Raw genomic sequence first — 23,698 nt, forward strand, 5'->3', positions numbered from 1 at the left:
ATGTTCTCCTCATGACCAGCCTTCCTCAGCTGGTCCCACTAGCTCCACCTGTATTGCCAACAAGCTCCAACTTGAGTCTTTGTGTCTTGAGATTCCTGGAAACTGTCAACCTCACATCCCTTCCATTTTCAGAGTATTTCCAGTTCCCACAATAAATAACAGATATTCAAGCAGAGGCAGGACACTCAGGGTTGAAACAATTTAATTGAGTTGAGGTTTTGCTTGTTGGTTATTTTTCTGGATGTTGGTTTTTCTTCTCTTTTCTTTTTTCTTCTGTTATTTGTTATTTGTTATTGGGTGAGGAGGCGGTTGAAGGTGAAACTTCTGTTGCTTAAAGCAGAAATGATAGCAGAGCAAGAGGGAAACAGACGAGGAGGCAGAGTAGAACGTGACCAAACATCCAGGCAGCAATGAGAGGGAGAGAGATCTGAGCAAACTGTTGATTGCAAGAACATGCCCACAGTGCACTGACCCACAACACCCTGCAAAGCATGGCACAGTAATCCAGTGTATCATAGCAGCACATCTTGCCCTTCAAATTCAGAAAAATATAAAACAACTCAACTTTTGGATCAAATGGAGCCTAACCCCAAATGAGGATTCTGCACCTCTTTTCCATACTACCTACCTACCTACCTACACACAGACACACACAAACACGATGCTTGAAATTAATTTATATTTTGAGTCTGGTAAGAACATACACTCTCTCACTCTTGTTCCCTCTTTCCCCCTCTCTCTCTCACACACATACAGAGCAACCAGTTACTGACAATATGCAGCACACAGGTTTAAACACAACTCACAGGGAGCAAAACATAGATGCTGATATTGCAAGGGACAACAACACAAAAACACAGTCTTGTATCAATAAGCAAATACAACCTGTACTCCAACTTAAGAACAATCTTCAAATGTGCATATACTGGCCAAACACCTGGGCAAACATGCTGACACCATTTTGTACTTGGGTATAATGATGACTCAAGCAGGTCTAGACAACAGACACTGCGCAACACACACAAAGCTGACTTGCAGCACTGCATCATGACAGGCAAAGGAAAGCGTCAGTCTTTGCATATCTTGGGTAATTCCAGTGAGTGGGTCTGAGAAGACCAGGAGCAGGAAAGAGTGGAACAAGGACGATGGAAGATGTAGTCTAACGGGCACTCAGAGTCTGTGCACTGAAATAGCAGGCATGCTCAGAGTATCTCAGGGTGCATTTATAGGACACTTGGATTACGGAAGTTGTGCCCAGCAAAGCGAGCTTCATCACCAAGTTCTTCCTCAATCCTGTGGAATGCAGACACAGAGATAGTTAATGGAGCTCACATTATGGGTATAGGCTACATACTGGATGCAATCCAAAAAAAGTTAATTTCCCTTGAAATTTAAGATCAGAGCCACACTGTGTAGGACCCACTGAATGATGGCATACCATAAAAGTACAGGCTATGAACTGGAACAGTCTCCATTCAAGTCTTGTCTTTGCATTTACAGCACTTAATGGCCTTTGGCATCCCTCCGTTCTGCAATGTAACTGAATTGTGAGAATACAGTTCTGTGAAAAAATGTGTTGCTGTTTGTATTTTTTAAATTTTTGCATGTTGTCACAGAATGTTATCGGAGAATGAGGGTCTGATATATCACGGGACTCCAGGGAAAATAATAGCAACAACGTTTGGTAACCGTTTCATTGATTTCATAAAATAGGACCTCACAGGATGTGCCAGAGGAAAAAAACAATTCCTGTAAGCGGTGATCGGTCTTTCATATTGCTGTGCTGTATAGGAACACTGGCTCATTCCTCTATGGTGAATTGCTGCAGGTCATCGTTAGAGGTTTTTATAGCATGAACTGCTCATTTTGGGTATCCTGCCACAATATTTTGATAGGGTTTAGCTATGAACTTTGATCTGGCCATTCCGAAACACTGAATTTGTAGATTTGTTTGTATGTTTGGTACCACTGTCTGCAGTGATACCAAGCTTTCTACTACCAGCTTCAGTGATACCAAATGTTGAGTTTCACTTCAGCTTCAGTTGATAGACAGATTGTCTCTGATACTCTTTGATACTCAAAGCAGAATCCATGCTTTCTTCAGTGATGGCAAGTTGTTCAGGTTCTGAAGTCACATAGTCTCCAAACCATGACACTACTACCTCCATGCTTCATCCTTGGTACGAGGATGCCAACTTTAATTGGAGCATTCAGGTGCCACCAGATATACTGATAGCTTTGTAACTTTAAAAGGTTCCCTTTTAAACTCATCTGTCCACAGAACATTCCTCCACAAGCACCATTATTCTTAGCGAGCAATGGCTTTTACCGTACTTTGAGGCATCCACTGGGAATCAAAATAGGCAAGATAGCAGTTGTGGCACCACAATCCAAGCCCCATCCCTTTTGTGTGCATGTACAAAGGATTTCAGTCACAAGCTGCAAGTGCCATCTTGCCTGTTTTGACCCTCCCATGGAGTCTGCTGACAATGCTACTCTTCCATAAAGCTCTTTTTATCCTGGGCTCTTCTGATGATGAAATCAAGAACACTCGTTTCAGCTATGGTTAGAGAGGTCTGCGGATCCTTGGCTATTGTCCTGGTGTTATTTGGAACTCCTGGATGATTTTGTACTATGCTTTCGGTGTGATTTTGGCAGAACAATTACTCTTGTGAACATTAATTGTTGTTCCAAAGCTTCTCTGTTTCATGACTATCAGGTTTTTCTGCACTGTGGCCTTAAACCTCCGGACCCTGTGCCTAAACTGGCTGTAATAAAGCTGGCTTAAGAAATGCGTTTCTGGATTGTAACCTTTTCTACTTTAGCCATGGTGTTCTGTCCAGACCATGCTTACCATGATCTCCTATTAGTAGATTCTCCTGCTTCTTTATCCCCACTACCCATGCCAGAAAAGCAGCATTAACTACTTCCCTTTCCATGGGTTGGTCTTTGAGGACCTGTGATTTCCACTGATAAATCTTTTGTATGAGCCTCCCTCTGTGGACTCCCCCTCATGCTCATATCTTCCTGTACATTCACACACACACAAAGGAAACACCGCAGTTTGTGGTGGTGGTTGTTTAAAAAGGGCAAAAAACAAAACAAAACAAAACCAATTCCAGCACTACACCAGTCTAACAGCCCAGCTTGTTCTCTTTCCACCTTTGGCTCCGTTTCTTCCTAAACTCATAATTAATTGATGGGATTCAACATGCTGTAGTCAGGTGGCTGCATGGAGCAGAAGCAAGGAGGAGAGGTAGGCCCAGGAAGAATATTGAAAGGCTGCCATAGTTTTGCAGTCAGAGACATAGAAGAGCTATGAGCCAGGGATCAGGCCAAGTGCCTTGGCTTTTCTTTCTTTCTTTCTTTCTTTCTTTCTTTCTTTCTTTCTTTCCAACGTAGTTTGGGGAAGAGGCTCAAGACTCCTTGTACAAGCATGAGCAATTGGAATTGGCATACCAATCATACCACAGCCAAGCTCACTGCTAATCATGTTTTTTTTTTCCTTACCTTTCCCAGGCATATGAAGAGGAAAAAGGAAAAGAAAGAAATCATTGATTCACTACTTCTGCTGTCCGTTGGTTAAATGAAGAAAAACAGAAGTTCCTTGGTTGAGGGCACTTTGGAAGGGGACAAGCCGCCTGCCAGCCTATGAGAAGCTGGCTGGGAAGGGTAGTGTCCAATGTTTGGAGGGAAGGGAGAGTTCCTGCCATCACACAGAGTAGCTCATTGGACTTGAGATGCTTGCCTACAATGACATTAATGCAAAAGGCAAACTGGACAGCATTGCTTGTGCTGGGACAGGTTGAAAAACACAGCCTTTGACACCTGGCAGGAGACAGGTAGTGTTCCTGATGGGCAGGTAGTGGGTAGAGGAAAACATCATGCATTCAAGAAACTTACTTGAACTAGAGGAACCTAGTCAGACAGATCAGCTCTATTTTTCTGCCTCTGTGTTGGTGGAGCCCCAAAGCTTTAGAAATGATTTCTAGACTGATAGGCAGCAGTGATGGTGTTTGTTCGTTTGTTTTACAGAAGCCTTCAGAAATTTCTTTTTAGCAGGGCGTAAGGTGCCTCTAGAAACTGTATGGTGAGAATTTTACTGATTATGGGAGCCAAAATCTATGAGATTTATATAGGGCAGGACTAGCCCAAGGCACCCCTTTAATAAAGTACTCATACAACCAGCTCTAGTTATCACTTTAGTTGAATTGATTGAGCCAGGGAGTGGTTATTTTTCACACTGGCACATTGCACGTTGGATGACTTTATTTATGAAGTAAATGAAAAAAGCAACACGTTTTGGTGTTACCTCTTTACTCACTCCTTTTTTATATCAGCTGAACCCACAAGAATCTCTGATAACCTTCAAAGGTATGCAAAAATTCAAAAAATCTGAAAGGGGTTGAATATTTTTCATCCCACAGTATATGCCTACCATATAATACTGCTATATGGCTTACTAAAACCATCTACATGGAAACATATATTTGCAACTGATTATTGATATCACTTAATTTTTTTTTCTCATATAGCATACCCCTTTTCAGCCATTTGTTATTGGAACATACAAGCACTCCAAATAATACCACCCCACCACCGCCCGTGTCATTCCAATTATGTTGGCTGCTGCAGACACTTGCACATTCAACTGAATATTTGCAGTAGCAAAGCTGGATTGGCTTCCACATGTCTGGGAATGCAGAATTCTTACTTGCATGGAAGCCAAGTGTGCACAGAGCCATACATACAAAGGCAAACATCTGCAGACATTTGCACTCCATTGTATATGTAGCTATGACATAGTGTTTCAGATGATGGATATATGTTGAGCCTCATGTAATTGCTGACAATTTTGCTTGGATGAACAAAGGCCATTAAACTTCTAAATGCTCAATTCATGTTCAGCAGTATTTGAAGCAAAATCACTGTATGGATAAACTTGGGAGCCAAGTGATTTCTGCTGCCTTTCATTGACCTAACTCATTCATGGAATTCCACATATGGTAGGGTTTCCTCATCATCTTTCTTTTGTCACTCTCCCAAATTTTCCATCTTTTTGTTTTCCATGAAAAAAAAAAAACACAGTAAGGAGAGAAAAACAGAAGTGCAGGATGTATTACTGGGTACCACTAGAAGGTTTCCCTCTGGAGTCCCCTAAGAATATGGCCTAGAATAGCAACTGAGAGATTCTACACTTCCCTGCTGTTTCCATCATAGAGCCCTCCTTCAGTGTGATCCTTAGAAGAACTCAGTCTTCGCTGAGACGCCTGAAAAACCTGCAACATCAGGATCTCTAGTCCTGATTCTCTTGGCTGCTCCCTATATTTGATGGCTGTCTGTAGCGATGATGAAACAGCAGGATAAGTCTGCTCTAGTGATGGCCTGGGGCCAAGGCAAGGCCAGCATTATGTAGACAAAGGTAACATTGAGGATACCAAACTGTTTTGATGGTGTTGTCAATCATTAGAGCACATGTATGTAGAAAAGTCTGTGCTGTGCATTGCAGTGCAGTGGCAATGGGGTCCAATGAATCTCTAGAAACAAAAGTTCCTCTGTGTTATATTAGCCCAATCCAGTGGGACAGACTCCTGCTGGAAGATGATGCATGTTGGTATTCCTACCTCCCCCAAACTCATTCACTCTCTTTCTCGCACACACAGGCACACACACAGGCACACACACGCTTTACTTCCCTCACATTTCTTACCTCATTAGCTGATTATATTTCGCCAGTCGCTCAGATCTACATGGAGCTCCAGTCTTTATCTGCAAAGGTCAATGTCAATTCATTAATATTTTATGGAGATTCACACAAACATATCAAATATGGGCAAAGGCAGCCCACCAAGAATACATGTTTTCTGTACTTATCTGAGCTCTTTCATGATATCAGAGGCCTATGAGGTGAGGAAAAAAACTAAAATAATTTTTTTTGCTAGCTGCCCAATCTCTGCAATAGGTTTGTTTAAAAAAGAGGAGGGAGGGGGAGAAGAAAGGGCCCATTCTCTTCTTACCACAACCTTGTCTGTTTATTCTCCCCTGCTCCCAACTTCCTGCCCCAAGCTTGTTAGCTGACAGCAGGAAGTGAATGGATCACTTTTTTCTCCCCACGGAAGTTAGATGGCCAGGAGACATGTCAGAAGAAATGGAGATGGTAGGTGCAACTGGATTGTCACTGCACAGTCTGCCTAGCTGACACATTTCTGTATTTTTTAAAAGGAGGATATTGTGGTTACTGGCATCCATCCTGCTATTCCTATGCCAGGAGCTGACCCCAAATCCATTTGCTGCCATGTTTCTGCCCTTTTTATCATCTGTTGCTTTTTCTGGAAGTCTCCCCAGGTTTCAGGGCCCAAAGTACAGCCCTCCTCATGGAACTGCTTGTTCTCTCCCAGTCTTTTGCTTTACCCACATCATCCTTCTTTTCTTCTGAACAAAAAGAAACAGTGCTTAAGATGCTAGATTAGGAGGACCAGGTTCAAGCCTACCCTCAGCTGTGAAATCTTACTGTGTAACTTTAGGCTTTAGGGGATCTCTCAGCCCAACCTATCACACAGGGCTGTTGATATGGAAAACACTGGAAGAAAGAATAAAAGTCAGCTCAGCTGTTAACTCACAGGAATATGTTCCATATTCCATCTGATTTTGGTCCCAATTCTGCTGGGACTGCATTTTAGTCCCCAACATTCCCAGTTGCTTACACGTACTGTCTTCCTGGTTATTAGAGTGACTGAGTGTGTATAGTACCTGATCTACTGAAATGTCTACACTTTTACAACATTTGTGTACGTTTTTCTACCATAATGCTCTTTTGCATTGGACACCAAGTCAATTCTGTCTATGAAGAGTCTGTCTCTATAGTGGCAATGTTCTAGCCCTTGCCTGCTTCTTCCCAAGAGGAGACAAGACAGGATTTCCACCTAGTAAGAACCTACCTGCCCAGTACAGAGTCCCACCACCAGGTCAGCAATGAAGGTGTCTTCAGTCTCCCCTGATCGGTGACTCACCATCACCCCCCAGCCATTCTCTTGTGCCAGTTTACAGCTGTGGATGAATACAACAAACTTAGTGGATTTGCCTCCTGATGGAATAATCTTTGGAACTGTGAATGGGTACTTGATAGCCCATGGGCTGTCAGAGAATGGAATGGCTTAAGAGAACTCACGCTTGAATGGCTTCAGTGACTGATCCAATCTGGTTGACCTTAAGCAGTAGACAGTTGCAGGCCTTCTCCTCAACTGCATGCTCAATGCGTTTTGGGTTGGTCACTGTCAAGTCATCCCCCACTATCTGAATCCCTACATTAGCTGTGAACTTTGACCAGGCTTCCCAGTCATCCTGATCAAAAGGATCCTCAATGGACACCACTGCAAGAACAAAAGGAAATGAGAAAATTACAATACACCCCAGATTGCAAATAGAGGAAGCCTCAGTCTTTAGCTCCAGTAGTGAAGCTTTGACCATAGTCACTCACCTGGATAGTCCCGTACAAAGCTCTGATAGAGGTCACCCAGTTCATCAGCAGAGATGTAACGGCTGGGATCATCAGGGGATTTGAAGTCCAAGTCATACTTGCCATCTCTGTAGAACTCTGATGCAGCCACATCCATGCCAATCACAATCTTATCGGTATAACCAGCTTTCTCAATGGCTTCCTTGAGCAGTTCTAAAGCTGAGAGGTAGGAATGGAGGCAGGTTGCTTAGGAAGGGAATATGTCTTTCAAGAATTTAGAACATCCCTTCTAAGTGAGATTTTCAAAGAGCAATTAAGAGCAATTCCCCACCCCACAAATTAGTGGACTGGCACCAGAGAAAGCCAGGTTCAAGGCCACCCTCAGCCAGAGAAGCTCATTGAGTGACTATGGAACAGTTGCCCTCTTTCAACCCAACCTACCAGTCACACAGTTGTTGTAGTGGGGGAAGAAATTGGGGGAGGGAGTGCTAGGTATGCTCTCTTGAGCTCCTAAATGAAAGACAGATGTAAATCTAATACATACTGTAGATGTTTAATGTGTCACACATGATCGATATGAGAAAACCCACACAACCCACAGCATCTTCAGAGAGGAAACATGGTAGTTAAGGAAGTGAAGGATGGGATGCTTCCTTTTCTCTCCTACAGGTGGACCAGACCAGAAAATCAACTCCACAGGAAGACTAGAGCTACACTTTACTGAGATTGACTATAATAACAGAATCTTGCAAGCCTGACTATGCTTTACCCCCTTCCTTTTAGCCTGCCTGAGTCACTTCTGAATGCTATCTTGCTTCTCAGGACTTAAAGAATGTTTCAGCTCTCTTTGTTTATGTAATGGTTCTTGCATACTTCTGTCAAGGTAGTCTCCTGTATTCTCTATACTACCCTTCCCTCTGGAGCTCCAGATGCAGCTTCACCTTACACATCTGGAACTTCACTGAAGAAAGAATGTTTCAGGAGGTAGATTCCAATGATAAAATAACAGATGAAAGGTGGTTAAACATAGAGTTCCTGTGGGTTTTTTTGTCCAGTATAAATTTCCTCCCCCAAAGTTGCTTTCCCAAGAAGTAGCCGCTGAGCCTTTATTACTTGCATTTCTGTGTAACATGAAGTTTGGCCTCCCAAGCTAAGGGGAGTTTGAAGAAAATGTTGAAAGTTAAGTCTCAGAGCCAAACTACAACTTTTTTTAAAAAACTGGCCACTTTCATGCTGAAGGAAAAGTAGCTATTGGGGATCTAGTAGGGATCATGTTATCTCAGGGTCAGGAAAGAACACAGCCTTTTCTATGGAACTTCATCCCTAAATCAGTGCTTTCCCTCAGTAGATTTATTCTCTTTTTCTCTTTAGTTTTTACGCGTTTGGTTTAAATTAGTTCTCTCTTTGGTTTTTTTCCCATTATTTTATGAAATATTTTCCTCTATACTTTAAATAAAAATACACACTTATGGGCATAGATTTTTCCCAGCACCATCAGGTATGCCATGTTGAAATAACCTGATCTGGGTCCTTTATGATCCAGTCCCCTGCAGGTTGAATGACAGTTATACATTTTACACAGGGCTGTCCTTGAAGAAGCTGTCAAGGCATTGTCAGGACTCAGCAGGCTGAATCATACAGTATGTCAATTTTCTCTGGCTGCTAATCAGCTTCAAGCTGCTGGTTTTGGCCTTAAAAACCTGCATTCAGGCACTTGCTTTTCTCAGAACTTTTGTACTCCTAAGGCCTTTCTGTTTATAAACATGGAGTGAATTGGAGATGAGATAAAGCTATGCTAGGGAGGGAGGCAGGCAGGCAGGCAGGCAGGCTATCAAAAAATTACCATATCAAGGGGAAAAAAATTCCAATGAGTAGGGGGGAAAGGATCTACTTCTGAGTATGTAAGAGACTGGGAATACAATTTTAGTGCACTTTCCTAGAAGTAGATCCCTAATGAACTCAAAGGGATCTACTTTATGAGCTGCTCTACTGAAGAATATTTCTTCTAGCCACCAGAAGAAAAGTGTTGACTCTCTCAGTACTGTACTTTTTTCTCACCTTCACTGTTCTCCAGGATGTTTGGGGCAAAGCCCCCTTCATCTCCTACATTGGTGGCATCTTTACCATATTTGTCTTTAATCACACCCTTGAGATTATGATAGACTTCAGCACCAATGCGCATGGCATCCCGGAAGCTTTCAGCCCCAACCGGCAAGATCATAAACTCTTGCATGGCCAGTTTGTTTCCAGCATGGGAACCTCCATTGATCACGTTAAAAGCCTGGAAGAATTTAGTCACAAGAACAAGAAGAGGGAATATTTAGTAATATATCTTAGAGCACATATACAATGGTTGTAAATGATGGTTTGAAACTGTTTTAATTATAATGGCTTCTCCAATCCCTAAATATCCTAGGAATTGCGATTGAATAAGGATGCTGAGAACATTTTGTTAGAAGTCCTTTCCTTTTACATAGAACTAAAATACCAAGTTTCTTTTTGTTGATAGCTGCTATAGATAAGCAGCTTTGAAAGTTCATATTTTTAATATGGAAATAAAATGGGCATGCATGCAAAGGAATATAAAGGTATGTCTTGTATTAGGGAGAAATCCAGGTCATTTGTACCCTTGTTCAATTTGTTGTCACATGACTCTCTGCTCCACACCTCAGTTTTATGTGTGTGAAATCAAGAAAATATCATCATATTCTTACAGGAACTGGCAGAATGAGATCTGAATTTCCAGCCAGGTCAGCAATATGTCGGTACAGGGGGACATCCTTCTCTGCAGCAGCAGCTTTGCAGACAGCCAGGGAAACACCCAGGATGGCATTAGCTCCAAATTTAGCTGTGAATATTTCAAAATTGCTTAGAACATAGCATGATCAAAGATCACAACAAAAGACCTTTGACCCAAAGATTTTATGAGCATCCAGCTGCCCCATAGCATCTGCCACTAATCTGGCCTGGGATTCCTTGCATGGCTTTGATAGTAGCTTTTAATTTTGCCATAAAATTCTCCACTGGGCTTCCTACCTAAGAGTACTCCGCAACAGCAGCAGTTCATTTGTTTGGAGAGTGAGGACAATGCTTCCCTGTTCCACTCTCCACAGCTCTTCAGCTACAGTCCACCTTTGCTGCCCTGGGTTTTCCCCTCATGTACAAACCACTTGACGCTGATTCTGCTGGTCTCTCTTCTGCTGGCTGTTGCTGCTAAGACCCATCCCCAATGAGTATACTTATTTGTTCTCCTAAACTATTCAGGTGTCTGTATTGTTTGGGGGCCACTACGTAGAATCTCCAGAGCCAATTCTGATAGCTCTGTGTTTCTGGTCCTGCCAAAATACATTTGATTTCCACCCCGAGCACTGCTACAAAAACAACCCATACGGAAGAGTCCAGCCTCAAAAGCATGCATCCAGAAAGAGAAAGAGAGAAAGATCGGTTTAGCAAAGCAGCTTTATACAGGTCTGCCTGATTGCTTTAGTGGGATCAACTATGGATTTATATCTACATCATGCAAATATGAACTATTTGTAGCATTCTTTGCAGAGAGAAGATTAGCAAGACAGTGGCAGCGCTTTGCACCATAAGTCCAACCTGACAGAAGAAGGGAAAGAAGCAACAGATAGACTGCATTAATTCCAATGTGTGTGTAAAGTGGGAGGGGACACTCCCTTTTTACTCATTATTTTGCTTACTCCTTCCTCCTTTTTCTTTTCAATCTTACCTTTTTTTTCCATTCTCCTCATCTTTTCCTTCACTCATTTCTTTCAATTTTCCTCCTTTTTTTTTCTTGAAAAGTCCCGGAAATTTCCCTTGTTCCCCCAGCAGCTATATTGCTGTGAGGGGGACTGAGGGGATTCATGTGCGGGTGAGAGATCAAGAGAAACGCAGAATAATTCTATGTAGCTCTATTTAGAATTCGGCCTCATTCAATTCAATAGGAATTCTTCTTCCCCTTAATTCTCCAACATAGGAAAGAATCTATGTTTGGACCAAGATCACTTTCAGCATCGTGTGGCACAGTGAGAGCTGCACACAGAAACTGCTGTTGCCAGATAAAAATGTGTAGAGTCAAAAGGGAAAATGGATGACATCAGAGTAAACCCAAAATAGTAGACAGTATGTATGTGTGTATTTAAGAACGTAAAATAAGAAGGAAACAAAAATAAATGTCTTGCTGCTAACTATAGATAGCCTTAGCAAGGAAGAATAGATTAATGTAGGAAGCGGTAGAGATAAAGATAGAATATGATGACACATTTGATGTAATGGTGCCTTTTGGGACAAAGCATAGACGGATTAGACAAGTAAGTGTTGCTTTTTCAGCCCATTCCCACCTTATATTTGTGATCTTGGGTTCTGTTTATCATACCAATAAACAGATTTCTGAAGAACTGAAAATATAGGAATTTAAGGAGCGGGTTTTGTGCTACCTTGCTTAAGCCCCATCCCTTCTCTTGCGTTCAGAATCGGGGTTTATTTGCTGGCCTCGGTTCCTTCTCCTGCTTTACTTTTTGGATCTTTGTCAATTTACTAGTCCTAGTTTGCCTCCTTGATGGAGCAGAAAAATATAATGTGAAAGGAGTGGTTTTTGTGGACTGTGTTGCTAAAAACCTCATACTTTCAATTAAACATGATTTTGCTTTACTTTGGCTTTTGGATGTGGATTGAAAGGAATAGTGCTGAGATTCCAAATTCCAGTTCCCCCATCTTGCCCTACTGTTGGCTGTTCAACCTTAGTCTTACCAGATTGTGCTGCTCTTTCCCCTCCCTCCATGATCATTTCCCCATTTTTAAGTCAATAAAGAAGGTGGGATTACATTTATTCTCTGTGCCATCCAGTTCCAGCATGAGGTTGTCTATCTTCTCTTGCTCTACAACCGAAAGGCCCTGAAGAAAGAAAGGTTCATCTCTTAAATTGAAGAAACCTGGATAAAACTGCCTTGTATACTACCTTCAATTTCACTGAAATGTAGTCCCTGTAGCACAGCATCCACTATATGATTGAACTTCACTGCAAAAATCTTCTTCTGTCTTTGGGTGATGCCTATGTCTTTCATATACCTAACATCATGGCATGCCTGAACAGCCAGTAAATAAAATAAGGGGAAAGGGAGGTCTGGAAGAAGCACTTCCAATGGCCACCATTTTCATGTTCCACCTCTACAGGAATAGTTTGAATGCAATTCATGCTATCATCACATCTCTCAGCTTGCAATGCCAAGACTGAGGAGCACAAATTACTGCCCAGCCCTGAAATGTTACAGGTTCAGAAGCAATATCAAACCCTTTATTCTACTCTACAGGAAAGAGAAGAGGGAGGGAGGGAGGGAGGGAGGGAGGGAGGGAAGAAAGGAAGAACAGTAGTTGCTTGGTGCTTTGTAATTTTATCACTTTACCTGAGCTATTGAGGGTAAAATGCAAAGCTGTGTTTCCTTTACAGGACCCAGAGCTCAGGAGGAGAAATGAAGCAACAGTTCCCTCTAATGGAGAAATGAAGTGTCTGTTCCTCAAAACCAGCCAAGTCAAGCCAAGCCACCATCACCATAACACCTAGTTTTGCAGTGTTTCAGATACCATCACCAAGCCAAAAATGAATCAGATTAGGTCTCCAGTGCTGTCAATATCATGGAAGCCCAGAGATTCAGAGCTGCTTTCAAACTGGTCCAAAATCCTTGTATGGAAATGCCAGGAAAAAGAAAGAGAGAGAGCACACAGGCAGAATATGAGAACGTTAAGAATAAAGGGGAACTTACAGAGCTCACAAGAGCAGGGGCAATAGTGCTGTTGATGTGATCCACTGCCTGCAGAACCCCTACAGAAAAGGAAAAGACACTGAGTCGCACAGAGGCAGGAAAAAATAAAAACAGAGAGACTTGTGAGTCTATCAGCTTTTCTGAGTCACTTCAGCTTGCAGAAATTTCACACCATAACATCTGTTGTTGTTGCTAGTCCAAAAGCAGGTGGCAGTCCTTGTGTACACACAGACACACAAGTATGCGTAAACAGCCCACGCTCTCTAGAATTGTTCCATATTGTTTGGTAAGTAAAAGCTGGAATGCCCCTACCTTTGCCAAGGAATCGGGATTTATCATTGTCACGCAGTTCCAAAGCTTCATAGATGCCAGTGGAGGCACCGCTTGGTACCGCTGCCCTGAACATTCCTGAGGAGAAATCAGAACATGGGAAACTTTCATGGAAGTAATAGTTTAAACTACCTAAACAGTGAACTATCTCTCCTGGTTATACAGCTACCCTCTTAAAAAAAACAAAACGTTAAGAGTATCTTCATTTCTTAAAGACATGGCGAAAATCATGCAGGCAGTATAATTGACCCAGTTCCTCCATAAGAAATAGCCATGCTTCAGTTTTCCAATGTTATGGCCAGGGACCGAAAAAGAATTGGGCATATGATGAGCATGTAGTAATTGGCTACAACTATGTTACAAAGGTAGTCCTCGACTTATGACCACAATTGGAACCGGAATTTCCATCATTAAGCAATGCGGTTGTAAAGCATGACATCACGTGACTGCATCACTTAGTGATGGCAATCCCAGGCAGTCCTGGTTGCCATCATAACCCCAAGACGCTCAGTTGTTAAGCAGGAAGAGGCGGGAATCCCAGGTAAGGAGCATGGGGGTGCCGCAAGGTGGGTGGGGGAGGCCTGGGCGGGCCAGCATAGGCCATGCATGAGTTGTGGGAGGGGGGTGCTGCGGTGCGGTGCAAACTCAGGAAGGCCAGGGAAAGAATACGCTGTGACTCAGGGGCTTCTTGGCGTGCCACAGCTCGGGCTAGGGCTGGGCTTCGCATAGTGTAAAGGGGCTTCCTGGTGCGCTGTGGCTCTGGGGCTGCAAAAAGCAAAAAGCCCCAGAGCTGTGGCATGCCAGGAAGCCCCTTTGCACCAGGCAAAGCCCAGCCCCAGCCTGGCCCAGCAGCGTAGCACAAATCCACCGCACCCCAGGAAGCCCCAACAGCATGGCACAAAGCCGCAGCCACCCCAGGAAGCCGCAGCCGCCCCAGCCCAGTCCCAGCCACAGTCGTCCCCACCACCCAGCACTCCACCACCCCAGCTGACCTTCACCGTCTTCTGGCTCCTGCTGCTGATGAGGCATGCCCGGCCTGGCCCTTTGTGAGGCAGCTGCTGGCCACGTGAGGCCATCTTCCCCAGGTCTCACGAGGAAACTGCCATGCGTGACCTGGGAAAGAAAGCTTTGGGCAGCCAGTGGGTGCCTTGCAAAGACCCAGGTCGGGCATTCTTCGTCAGCAGCAGGAGCAAGAAGACAGTGAAGGTCAGCTGGGACAGCAGGGTCCATGGAGTGGGTGGGGAGAATTGAAGTGCCCCTGCAGTTGTAAGTGCAGGCAAGCTGCCAAGTGCCCAAATTTTTATCACATGACCATGGGGATGCTGCAACGGCCATAACTTCAGGGACCAGTTGTAAGTCCCTTTGTTCAGCACCATCATAACTTTGAACAGTCACTGAACGAATGGTCGTAAGTCGAAGACTACCTGTATAACTCAACATGTATCTTCCTTTAAAAAGGATTTGAGAATACCTTTCATCATGTAAAATTTAGGCCCACTGAACAAATGTTCCTGCCTAAACTCTGTCCTGGCCAACAAAGTATGCAAAGTATGTCTGTAAAGATGTCTGTATTTTTTTTTTATAAAAAGTTAAATGTATTGCTTCTGCAGCGGTCTGTACCTATCTCATATAAAGGCTCAAGATCACTTCTCTAATAATTAATTCCAGGAATCAGTTATTCCACTTTTAGCATCCCTATAAGTACTTAAGGACCATTTTCTTCGTGACTCTGGCCAGTAGATGCCTCAGAGATATTTCTGAGAAGATGCAGGCGGAAAACAGGCCTTCCTCCCTGTTTGTCTCAGCCTTTTGGAGGTTTTGGAAGGGGAATCTTATAAACTAACCAACTAATAGACTTTAGAAATTTACTCAAGCCTTTGGTCATTTTTTCTTTCCTTTAAAATTATTCATTTATTCCTACTTACAGGGTTGGCCCTTACTTACTTTATTTATTTAGTTTTTATAGCTCCCAATTTTCTACTTCATTCATTTCTGTTCTTACACAAAGCTTTTGTATCACTTGTTTGAAGAGCATTTCCTTAATCTGCTTCCTTTTCTTTATATTCTTAACTTTTATTTATCATAGTTGGAGGGGGGACGGTTGGAAAAATGAACATGCACTGCACAGCACTGTTTAATCTCTATCATATTCTGCTTCCTTTCTTCTTTTTCTCTCATTTTGTTATTTTATTTCTCCTTCTTTTCAAAACCTAGAGCATGTCTGGTTTGCCTCACTCCTATTCTTGTCTTCCTTTCTTTTCATTTGTTTTAATTTCTTTTAATCTGAGGTTCCTTTTATAGAGGGCTTTGGTACGCTTCCAGGTAGTACTCTAGAGTTCATGTAATCTTGCCTTCTGTAAATCACCAAGATTATTTTCTTCTCACTTGGTTACAGATTGGCTCAAATTGTAACATTTCCATTTTATGATTCAAGACATGAGTTCAGTGGGATTAGGGATCAGGATGGTCCTCTGCTGACAAGAACTCCTGCCAGTCTGCATCTTCCACCTTTGTGGCTCTTCTTCCTTCCTCCAGCTGTGAAGCTCCAGAACACTATGGTGATTTGAGGATCAGCTCTTCCTCCTAGGTTCTTTTAGGCTTTCTTTTCTACCTTCTTTTCTATCCTCTTTTATAGTTAACTATCATTTTCATGTGACTACATATGCCTATTTCAGATATTTTACTTTCTTTTTCTTATCTTTATCTCTGGCTCAGGGACTGGCAATCATTTTAGGCTGTAGGCACATCTGGAATTTATGGGCTTGATATGGGCACTGTCACAAAATGGCTGCTGTAGAGCGCTTGTCTTTTCACAAAATGGCTGCCTAGTGACTATGGCCAATCACAGAACACTAATTTATCACAAGGGAAATTGGTGAAATTGCTCCTTAAGAAGGCCTATAGCACCACACTGCCTACCGTTGCTCTAAAAAAATCTCTGCTTCTTTTCACCCAGATGAGTGGTGGAACTTTAGGTGAAGGGCTTTATGGCACACTATTACCGCATCATGCTCATAAAATTTGACGAGAAACTCATGAAATTTGACGGGAAGTGTAAATAATATCCTCCTACTTTTCTATATTTTCCCATCACTTCCATCTGGTTGCCTTTTGATTGCTAGTACTGTGAGTCCTCTGCTAGAAAGCATTCCTATTGGGCTTGAAGCTTGAGTAGGCTTGGGGTCTCTTGGCCAAGTCTGATGGGTCCATGGGCTGGCCTGAGCATAAACATTAGCATCAGGCCAAAGAAGAAATAGCTTAACCCCTTCTAAATTCCAAGCATGAAAACCATGAATTTCAGATCAATTCCACAGGTCTAAGTATGTATGTAAGTAAATGTAAGCATTTTTGTTTTACCGCTTTTTCCTTCAAACCCTCCCACTATTGTGGGAATCTTCCTTTCCTTACTCTCTCTGCTGTAGCAGTAGGAATTAATAAGAGAGCACAGCTAAAATTGCTCAGATTCTCTGTGGGGCATTTGGTAGAGGTGGGAGGAAAAGGGAGATACTGCTCAACCTTTCAGTCATCTAAGTTGGTGATGCCTGGCTTTTCCAGCTCACTCCCTTTCAGTGGAACTCAATGAGCTCAAAGCATGGGCTGCAGAAAAAGATGCAAGCCACTTCTCCTTTGTCAGTTTGTACCTTTTGAGGTATGCAAATCCACCTCAACGGTTGGATTCCCACGAGAGTCCAGGATCTCACGAGCACGAATCTCCTCAATAGACATTGTAGAAATGGGATTTCCTGGGGGAGAACAAAAACAGAGAGTCCAAGAAGACAATGGAAGATAGAGAGTTAGCTTTGAAACCTTCACCCTCTGATCTTTCACATCCCTATTCCCATCAAAAGGTTCCTCAGCTAGAAATGGAATTTACTGTAAGTGTATAAACAGTGTGAAGAGTGTGAAGGAGAAACAGAGGTAGCTGATAATGTCATAAAAGTCTTACATTGTGAATACAAATATGACAAACAGCCCTGGCTCTTAAAAGTAGCTGGTGCAATTTTGTAAGGTGCATTTAGCTTGAAGGCATATCTTACAATCTTGCAGCTGCTGTGCAGATGAGTCAGCCAGCTCAAGTAGAACACAGTCATTCCCCACCATCTCATTTCAGAAAATCTACAGCAGGTCATTTGCTTCTCTGGTAATAAGCCCCTCTCACCCAGAAGTCTTTTTTTCTAATTCTTCCATTTAAGGACTCCTTGGGAGAGAAATGTCCTCTGTACTTCCTTACAGCTGTCTGTTCAGATGTTTCAGGGTTTCGCTCCTGGCATTGAACAGACATGCTGAAGTTGCACCCTTGTGAGCAATGGCACAAAGTAAGGACTCTGCCTCTTTCCTGGCAGTCCAGCACTTGGGAGGGGGTCCTCCCACTCAAGGTAGACAATCAGGGAAGTGACACAGATTTGTAGCATTCCCTCTGGCTAGAGCTATTTTTTCACAAGGGAAAGACATTTTATATATGCTTAGGGATACTTAAGCTTTTTTGAGGCGGGTGGGTTCTGTCCCCCTGGAGAAAAGAAGCAGTGCAAAGAGGCACTATAGTTAAGGTGCCCTAATTTTTTCTGCCCTGGCTTCCAACATCTCCATAATATGTGCCCACTTGTTATGTGGGCTGCAGTCTCATAACAGTTTGCAATCCCATAGCAGTAAGACACAGACCTGAACTCTCCAAATGGATCAGAATGCCTTGTATGGAGCAAAGTGCTGCATCCTGTCTCACAGGGCCAGTCCTACTGGTAGATATGGGGAAGGAACTGCTTCACGCCGCCAATGTCAAGAGGCAGGGAGCAGCAGTCCAGCCAGCTGGATGTCATTCACCTGCCTTGCACTTCTTAAATTCGACTTCTGCCATCAGCTGCAGTGGAGCAAGATGGAAGTCCCAGCCTTGAGAGCTTTGGTTTGGATCTGGAAATGGTAGAGGTCCCATCTTGCCCTTGGCATCAGGCAGGCAGGCAGGCAGGCAGGAGGAAAGGGTTAAGCTACTACTGCTCTTTCTTCAACTCCCTATTGTGCTTTCTTCAGAGGGCATTTCCCTCTGCATCTCACCATGGCGCAAAGGTGTTGTCAACATCTATTTTTTTGCCAGGCCCAATAACATTGTCTTCATCTTGCCCCTAGCTCGTAAGTGAGGCAAATTTAAGTTATCCTTAGTGGTTGTGGTGCTAAAGTAGGATTTCTTACCTTATTCTGACATATCCAAAGGCAGCCTCAAACTATATGAATTCTGTTAGGCTTTGTGACCTTGGAGGACAATCGGGTGACTGGCAGTAACTTGTAATAGATGCAAAGGCAGAATAGGGATTGGCAATGGGTAGAGCAAATGTCATGCTGATATTCTTCTCTGCTGACTTAAGGATGGGTGAATAGTGTTTTGACTCAATGGTGGGAAAGACCAAGAATCTAGTTTCATAGGACTAGAAAGATGCAAAGATTTACCAGAGACCTGGCTGTGTGCCACAAATGGCTGGTTTCTATTTCATCGCAGAGGTACAGCTAATCTTTCCAGGTATTATTCTGTTAGTAGAATGTCCTTTCTTCTACTTTTGTATCATCCCAGAAAAGAGAACAACAGGCAGCTGAAGATGGTAGATTTATTTGAATTCAGGAATCAGAAGGCTTTAGAAATAATTTCCTTCCTCCTGCTGTGAACTTGTTCCTATTCCCCACCTCCTCCAACTCTACAGCTGCTTTTAGAAAAAGATGCTGGAAATTTAGTCATGAATTGTTCAGATGACATACTTAAGGCCTCATGCCAGAGGCTGATATTGATAAGACACTTTCTACTTCTAACCCAAACTTGAAAAAGCACAATAAATTCTCCATACTGGGAAAGTTTGCCTTCCAAGATGTTTCCCTCCCTTATCAAAGAAAGTGTGTTAAAACTGAGAGAACATCTGTAATAGAACCCAGGCAAATTTTAAACTAATTTAAAAGCTAATATGGTCATGCTGGATCACATCTTCAGCCGATCTAGTCCAGTTCTCTGTTCCCACAGTAGCCAGATGTATGCTTGTAGGAAGTCTCAACGTAGGATGTGAACACAACAGTATCCTGCAGTTCATGTTCCCCAGTAGCTGAGGAATAACAATTTAGCCACTGTGGTTTCTCCAAACAATTGTAGGAATTGAAATTTGGTGAAATAGCTGCAAATTCTTTGTCAAAATTCCTCTCTCAGTGCTGTGCAACTTTTATAAATGAAGAAGAACAGTGAAGGAGTTGAAATATCTGGACTCTAGCAGCATAAAAATGCAAGCAATACACAGATGAAGGTGCATTATGCTGTATGAGGCATGACCAAAATATTAGAGGTGGCACTAAGCCAAAATAATGACACATTGTCAGAGAGGATTAGAGATGGAAAATCCAGATTTGCACTTCATAGCAGAATCCACTCAGGATGGTCACCTGTACAAATCCTATTAAAATGAAAAGGAGCTATGCCATATGGAAAGTACTGCAGTTTACCAAGTAGAATTTGATTAGGACTCTCCTATGAATGATCCTGTATGGCTCAGATTGGTCTCACCTTTTGCTACTGTTATCTACCACAGTTTTGCTCCATTATATTACTAACCATGTTGTATGCTCCTTGTAGGGCATAAAACTATTGTTCCCATTTTAAAAAAGGGAGAGCAAGGTAGGGATACTTATCAATGGGAAACTACCCATCTTCAAGAACTGCAGAGGTCTGGAGTCTCTTGCAGAGAACCAGAAGATTTCTGGTTTCTCCTGGGCCATGGGTGAGCTGAAAGAAAATTGGCCAGCTACCCAGCACCAGACACTGGCATGAGAACATAAGTTTGGCCCCCACCTAAGCAGTTTCAAAGCCATATGTGGAAGTGTACTTACAAGAAAAAAAATTAACACTCTCCTATATCCTGTTTTATTATTCTTGAATTTAATGGCATTAGACTGAGTTTAAACTGTGCACACTTCTTCATTGCAATGATGTGGAGGTAACAGCTTCCTTTCCAGGTAACGCCATTATTATATAGTATCCAGAGTGGCTGTGTGTCTGTTACCGTCATTTAACGGAGCACGCTCTTTACCAGGATTGTATGTACTTTGGATTGAAATATTCCAAGGCATCCCAAATTCTATACCAAGAATAATTGTACATTATTCAGCATGTTTACAATTTGAGACATTTGGGTCTTGTTCTCCTAGCAGCTGGAAGAGGCAAGGAACCAGGCATCCCCTTAGCTCTGCAAATGTTACTCTTAAATTCTGAGAGTGATCAGCACTAGACCTACATGCTTTGAACTGTTCCTTTACAACTTAAGAATTAGAACTGTAAAGACTTTTAAGAAAAGTCGCTTTCTTAAATGAATGCTATTTCTGGGGTTTGTGTGTGCTTCCTCCTTTTTTTTCTGCATCCACAGAATAGACAAGATATTCACAGCCTTGCCTCAATTCCTCCTGTCCCAGCATGTGCAGTTTTACTGGGGAGGTGAAGAATTTAATAACTTATTTTCAGTATGAGTATCTATTTGCTATAGAGCACAATTTCCTTCTTTAGCCATTTCAGGTTGCTATTTTAATTACAGTTATTTGGGAGTAAGACATACTGAACATAACTATTATTATTTCTGAGCACATCTGTACAGGTTCCACTGTTCTCTCAGCTCCTTGGAGGAGCCAAATGCTACTGTAAATGAATACAGTTACTGTAAATGAATATGTACAAATGAATTACTAGTAGAGCTAAGCAACTCCTCAGGATCAGTGCCCTCCAATAAAGGAAACTTTAATTTGTACTTGCTGGATGTGTTGTTATTTTTAATTAAAGAGGGACCAAATAGGTCTTCTTTACCACTCATGCTATTTACATTTTATCTGAACAATTGATGTGCTATAGATGCAAGACAGGTGTTTGACCAGAGGTACTAGTAAACATACAGAGGAGCTGTCATGCCTAAAAAAGGCACGTATTTATTGTAAGAACTACAGTTCCTCCATGAATCTCAGAGCACCTCCCATATAATTCTCAGTCTCCAATCCAGGTATCACAGAGAGCCAGGCCTGCTCTTGTGCCACTACAAGATTGTGTCATGTGCCTTCTGACCATCTCTGATATTTCGAACATAGGATGTCAAGGGTAGAAATGAAGTGTTCAGGGAAAGAGACAGCCAGTTGCTTTCATTAGTATTACTGTCTTGCTGGGGGTCTACCCATTCTTATCAAGAGCCTTGAAAGCAGGCAGTTACAGAAAGGAATGCAAAATTCAGCTCTCTTCCTTCCCAGTGAAGTCTCCTTCCAACAGTTAATTGACTTGCCTCCCTGCTCAACCATCCCCTTCTTGCTTGGTGCTAAACTGTAATTTTCTGGCAATGACAGCAATCTGAAAGGAAGAATGAATAAGAATGATGAAGCCATGTTGCCCTTTGGTGTTGTCAGGAAGAAATTTATGGACTTTCCTCTACCTGCACCACAGTGATGCAGAGGCCAGGCTATAGAGCAGAATGAAAGCCACAGTAGTTCTGGGAGAGAAATGAGACTGGGGATAAAGGCTGACCCAGAATGGCCAAATGAGAAGACTAAGCATACAGCATAAGCTGTGGCAGAATTAAGCTTTGTCTCCCATTCATTTTAATCCATAAAAATAGCAGTCACCGAGCACGAAAAGCCTCCAGGATATTCGAGTTCCAGTCATTAAGGCTGGGATTTTCTGGAACCCCTACAAGTATATATTCTCTTCCCTCCCACCCTTTGCTGAATCACCTTCTGACCTGGTATCCTAGACTATCACTCTGGGATGCCAAGATTCAACTAGGAGCTCAGAAACTTCTCTGGCCAAGCATCAGGAGACTGTTTTGTTTCTCCTCTGCATTCTGTCATGTATTGATCGGCATCCATACTGAGGATTCCGTTACAGTGTTGGCATTTGTTTGGCTGAGTCCAAACTGTAAGCAATCTAGAATTCTCCATTCATCAACCCTGTTTGCAGATTTGAATCATTCCAGTACTGATTGGGGTTAGTACATTTGATTGGTTTGGTGTATCTTCTGCTTTGACCCCATCCTTCAAAGCTGCTTGGGTCCAGAAAAGCTGGGTTTATCCAGGCTGCTTTCCTGACCCCCAGTCACATTGGTCCTCATTCTTCAGTTTTTTCCATCCCTGCTCTGTCTTTCCCATTCCCCCACACAAGTACTTTCCAAACCTCAGTCAGAAAAATCAGGGGCAGCAGGAACAGCTTGGTTCTGAAAGGAGGCCAGATTCAGATAAGCAGGGATAAGGAATGGCCAGGGAGGGGGAGAAGGAGACACAGATGAGGAGCCCCAGGCAGCCACAGGGATCACGATAAATGCTTCTATGGGAAGCTGTTTGAAAGTTGGTTATGCCTGCATGGACTGCAGCTCCAGTCTGTCCAAATAAGTCATTGCCACTGGTAGCCTGCAGCTATATCTCCTTCATTTCTCCCAGATGCCACCAAAGCATTGCCCTGGAAAGCACATCATTGTCTTAAGATGGTGCAGTAAGAGATTATCAGGCTGCCATCACTTTCCTTTCAGGATCCCAGAGTGGAACACAGAAATCCAGTGTATGATGCATCACTCTGTGTCAGTGATAGTTGTGGTAGAGTCTGCAATGGCACCATGTACTTGCCTATACGTAGTGATAATGGAAAAACTTAGCTTGATCCCTAGGGTGACAGAGACTTGCCAGACTCCCTGCACATCTCCATTAAGGAGGGCTTTGCATCACTTTTTTTCTCCCCAACTCTCAACTCCAGCATCCTGATTAGATATCACAAACACAAGAGAGGAATTTGCAGCAGCCGAAGGTGAGACAGAAAGCTCAGAAGGTCATGTGTTAAGGAAGGTAACATGAAAAAATAATTCAGAATGGCAAAGATACTATTTGCAATGCCTCTTAAGGGAGTAATCTTAAGGAAGTAATTGCTGAGAACCAGGGTTCAGTTGCCAGGGTGGGGTGGGGAGACAGGGGTTGGCACTTACCCTCCTAGTGCAGTTCTGCTAAGAGGAGTTAGATGGTGAGCTCAGAGATGCAGAACCTGAAGGGGAGCTTCGGTGTCCTCTGAGCTGGGAGCTGGATGAGCAGCAACAGCAGCAGCGGAGGGATGGAGCCGCCCCTGATAGGGCCAGGATGGCAGCATGTGACCTAGAGCCGCCGATGAGTCAGGATTTCT

General features: G+C 42.9%; 2 protein-coding genes across 2 annotated transcripts in view; one reads left to right on the top strand and one right to left on the bottom strand.

The window, feature by feature from the left end:
- The window catches only part of C1R (complement C1r), a 228,544-nt gene extending 219,091 nt beyond the window's left edge, over positions 1-9,453 (top strand). The window contains exon 12 of the mRNA XM_063294659.1: positions 9,442-9,453. The gene's annotated coding sequence lies outside the window, so the exon portion shown is untranslated. The remainder of the gene's footprint in view (positions 1-9,441) is intronic.
- On the bottom strand, positions 696-23,622 carry ENO2 (enolase 2). Its single transcript, XM_063294661.1, has 12 exons — positions 23,508-23,622; positions 17,190-17,291; positions 13,531-13,626; positions 13,219-13,277; positions 12,283-12,352; positions 10,171-10,304; positions 9,515-9,737; positions 7,478-7,675; positions 7,169-7,370; positions 6,939-7,047; positions 5,711-5,769; positions 696-1,293 (listed from the first exon to the last, which is right to left on the bottom strand). Exons 2-12 carry the CDS (start codon positions 17,272-17,274, stop codon positions 1,224-1,226), a joined length of 1,305 nt encoding a protein of 434 aa, XP_063150731.1. The 5' UTR covers positions 17,275-17,291; positions 23,508-23,622; the 3' UTR covers positions 696-1,223.
- Between the last annotated feature and the right edge of the window lie 76 nt (positions 23,623-23,698).

The sequence above is a fragment of the Candoia aspera genome, chromosome 2, assembly GCF_035149785.1.
Source record: "Candoia aspera isolate rCanAsp1 chromosome 2, rCanAsp1.hap2, whole genome shotgun sequence".
NCBI classification, from domain to species: Eukaryota; Metazoa; Chordata; class Lepidosauria; order Squamata; family Boidae; genus Candoia; species Candoia aspera.

What these genes read in the sequence shown, in the direction of transcription:
- ENO2 (XM_063294661.1), bottom strand. Translation starts at nt 17,274, where the DNA reads ATGTCTATTGAGGAGATTCGTGCTCGTGAGATCCTGGACTCTCGTGGG. An exon ending in CCCCTGCTCTTGTGAGCTCT is followed by an intron (nt 12,353 to 13,218) that starts GTAAGTTCCCCT and finishes TTCTTTCTTCAG; the next exon opens with GGCCTTTCGGTTGTAGAGCA. An exon ending in TGGGACTCTGTACTGGGCAG is followed by an intron (nt 5,770 to 6,938) that starts GTAGGTTCTTAC and finishes TGACCTTTGCAG; the next exon opens with ATAAAGACTGGAGCTCCATG.